We start from the raw sequence: 2,369 nt of genomic DNA, 5'->3' as shown, positions 1-2,369 counted from the left end.
ATATTATTGAAGAGTCAACAAGGAGATATTCAATATTGTATAATGAAAATGAGTAGGCTCCCTCAAGGTTGTAATAAGAACAAGAGGGGGAAATATAAGATGCTAATAAAAGACAAGAATCTGTATAAAAAGAACAATCAAAATCGAGTTTCTGCTTGTCCATAGAGAAATTTTGTGCCATGTAATTATCAGTTATCTATCACTTCTCAGCTGATGTGAGATTGTTGAATTGAGTTTCGAATGATCAATGATATATCCTAACCTAAGTTGTGTTCATGTTCAAGTTGTTGGCAATAAGCGACCGCCAGTGGCAATTTTATTCATCTTTACATTTGAACAGTTCATTATTTTCGAGTAATCTCTTCTATTAATCTTTAATGTTTATGACACAGTAATGCTTGATAGGTTCCGATACACTCACAGTGTTGTGAAACATTTTCCCACTGTAATCTCAAAACTAAAACCTAGTGTGTTTTCAGAGTCAAACACCAAAATTAATTTCTAATTCTGGTTTAGCTGCTATTTCCATTAATTCTAGTGTTAACTCACAAACCATGGTGAAATATTTAAATCAGGAAGAAGCCATTAATGTGGACTTGGAGTTGTTCAATGAGTACAAATTTAGTGTAGATCAACTAATGGAGCTAGCTGGTTTGAGTTGTGCTACTGCTATATTCCATTGTTACAAGTCTAAACCACGAAAGAATGTGTTAATTTGTTGTGGACCGGGAAATAATGGGGGAGACGGACTTGTTTGTGCAAGACACTTGAAATTGTTTGGCTTCAATCCTGCTGTTTATTATCCAAAACGTACAGATAAGGAACTATACCACAATCTAACATATCAATGTACTAATATGAATATTACTTTCCTGGATGTACTTCCAAATGAAAAAAGATATAAACTCCAATTATGATGTAGTTGTCGACGCTGTGTTTGGATTTAGTTTTCGGCCACCTGTTCGACCAGAATTTGAAAAGCTTCTGGATACTCTTAACAAAATTTCTATAAGTCTTTGCAGTATCGATATTCCTAGTGGGTGGCATGTAGAAACAGGACCGCCAGCTAATGGACTTAAACCTGAGCTCTTGATATCTCTCACTGCCCCCTAAGAAGTGTGCAGAATTCTTCCAAGGAAAGTATCACTATTTGGGGGGGCGATTTGTGCCTCCTAAACTTGGTGAGAAGTATGACTTGCGACTTCCGGAATATCCAGGAACTGAATGTGTTGTAGAATTAAAGCGATAGGTCTCAAATGATCAATTATTATAAAATATTTGTGTAAAAAAGTGTAACATAAGCTTTTAGCCTTTTGAAACATAATGTTTATATGAGAATTTATGTAACATTGACCTAGCCTTTGTCTGTATACATCAATAATATGTATGGTTAGGCTAACAAATTTTTTAACATGGAATTTATATTTTAAAATACAACTTGTTTTTTCAAATTAAAAAAGCGTAATGTTTTCTGTGCCTTGATTAGCCTATGTTAGTCAGAGAAATTTATTTTTACATTTTTCAAAGCTTTAGCTAGAATTAGAGCTCTAAGTACATTTTGCTACAATTAGAATGGAATGTTATATTTAAAAAAATAAAATGTAAACTTATATTTACTAATAAACTTAGATAATAGTCTACTATAGATCATAATTCATCAAGGCATTGATGACAACTAGCCTACTATAATATTGTATACTGAGTACATTAATAAGAAAAACAAAAACTAAGCTTTTAAAACAAGCCAGGTATAATTAAAATAGAAAAAAATATGTTAGGCTAATTATGAATTAACTTTACTTGGAAGTACAAAAATGAATTAATGAACACCTTTACTGTAACATGAGACATGTACCGACTTTAGGACAGCCGGATAATTAGTAATGAGCTTACACCACTGTCAATGTGTTCAAGTTATGATATATCTGTAGCTATATTATACATTATTAACATGTTGGCTTTGGTGCAGAGGCTTAATAATATGTTTACAATGTCACTCAGTATATACTAGCAGTGAAAATGGTGACAACTTCGCTATAACATGAGTCCTGTACAGACTTCAGAACAGCAGGGTAATTAATAATGTAAGCTCGTCGCAGTCATTGTGTTATATTACATCACAAAAAACACATGCATGACAAGTAAGAAAAATTAGGGCTACAGTATAATAAGCAGCCACCACGACAATCAAACTATCAATTAGAAATAGCCAAACTAATACAAAACCAATCTTGTTTTGTACTGTTTTGTTACATCAAATTTACTGGTAACTGTTTTAATGTATTATAACAATATTGTTTAGACAATTCAAACCATATAAAATCATATGTGTGGTATTTAAGTAATGACCGCAACGGGTAGGGTACGAT

The 2,369-nt window shown here is 32.5% G+C and overlaps 1 protein-coding gene across 1 annotated transcript; it reads left to right on the top strand.

Annotated features, from left to right (window-relative positions):
* Positions 1-495: 495 nt before the first annotated feature.
* LOC124373624 (NAD(P)H-hydrate epimerase-like) lies at positions 496-1,495 on the top strand. Its single transcript, XM_046831976.1, is given in 3 exon segments — positions 496-890; positions 892-1,107; positions 1,109-1,495. Coding segments are annotated over 3 exon segments (693 nt in total). The 5' UTR covers positions 496-554; the 3' UTR covers positions 1,250-1,495.
* Positions 1,496-2,369: the final 874 nt, after the last annotated feature.

Source organism: Homalodisca vitripennis, unplaced genomic scaffold, assembly GCF_021130785.1.
Source record: "Homalodisca vitripennis isolate AUS2020 unplaced genomic scaffold, UT_GWSS_2.1 ScUCBcl_6047;HRSCAF=13075, whole genome shotgun sequence".
NCBI lineage: Eukaryota > Metazoa > Arthropoda > Insecta > Hemiptera > Cicadellidae > Homalodisca > Homalodisca vitripennis.
The sequence above is the reverse complement of the archived record's forward strand: the minus strand, read 5'-3'. Positions and strand labels throughout refer to the sequence as shown.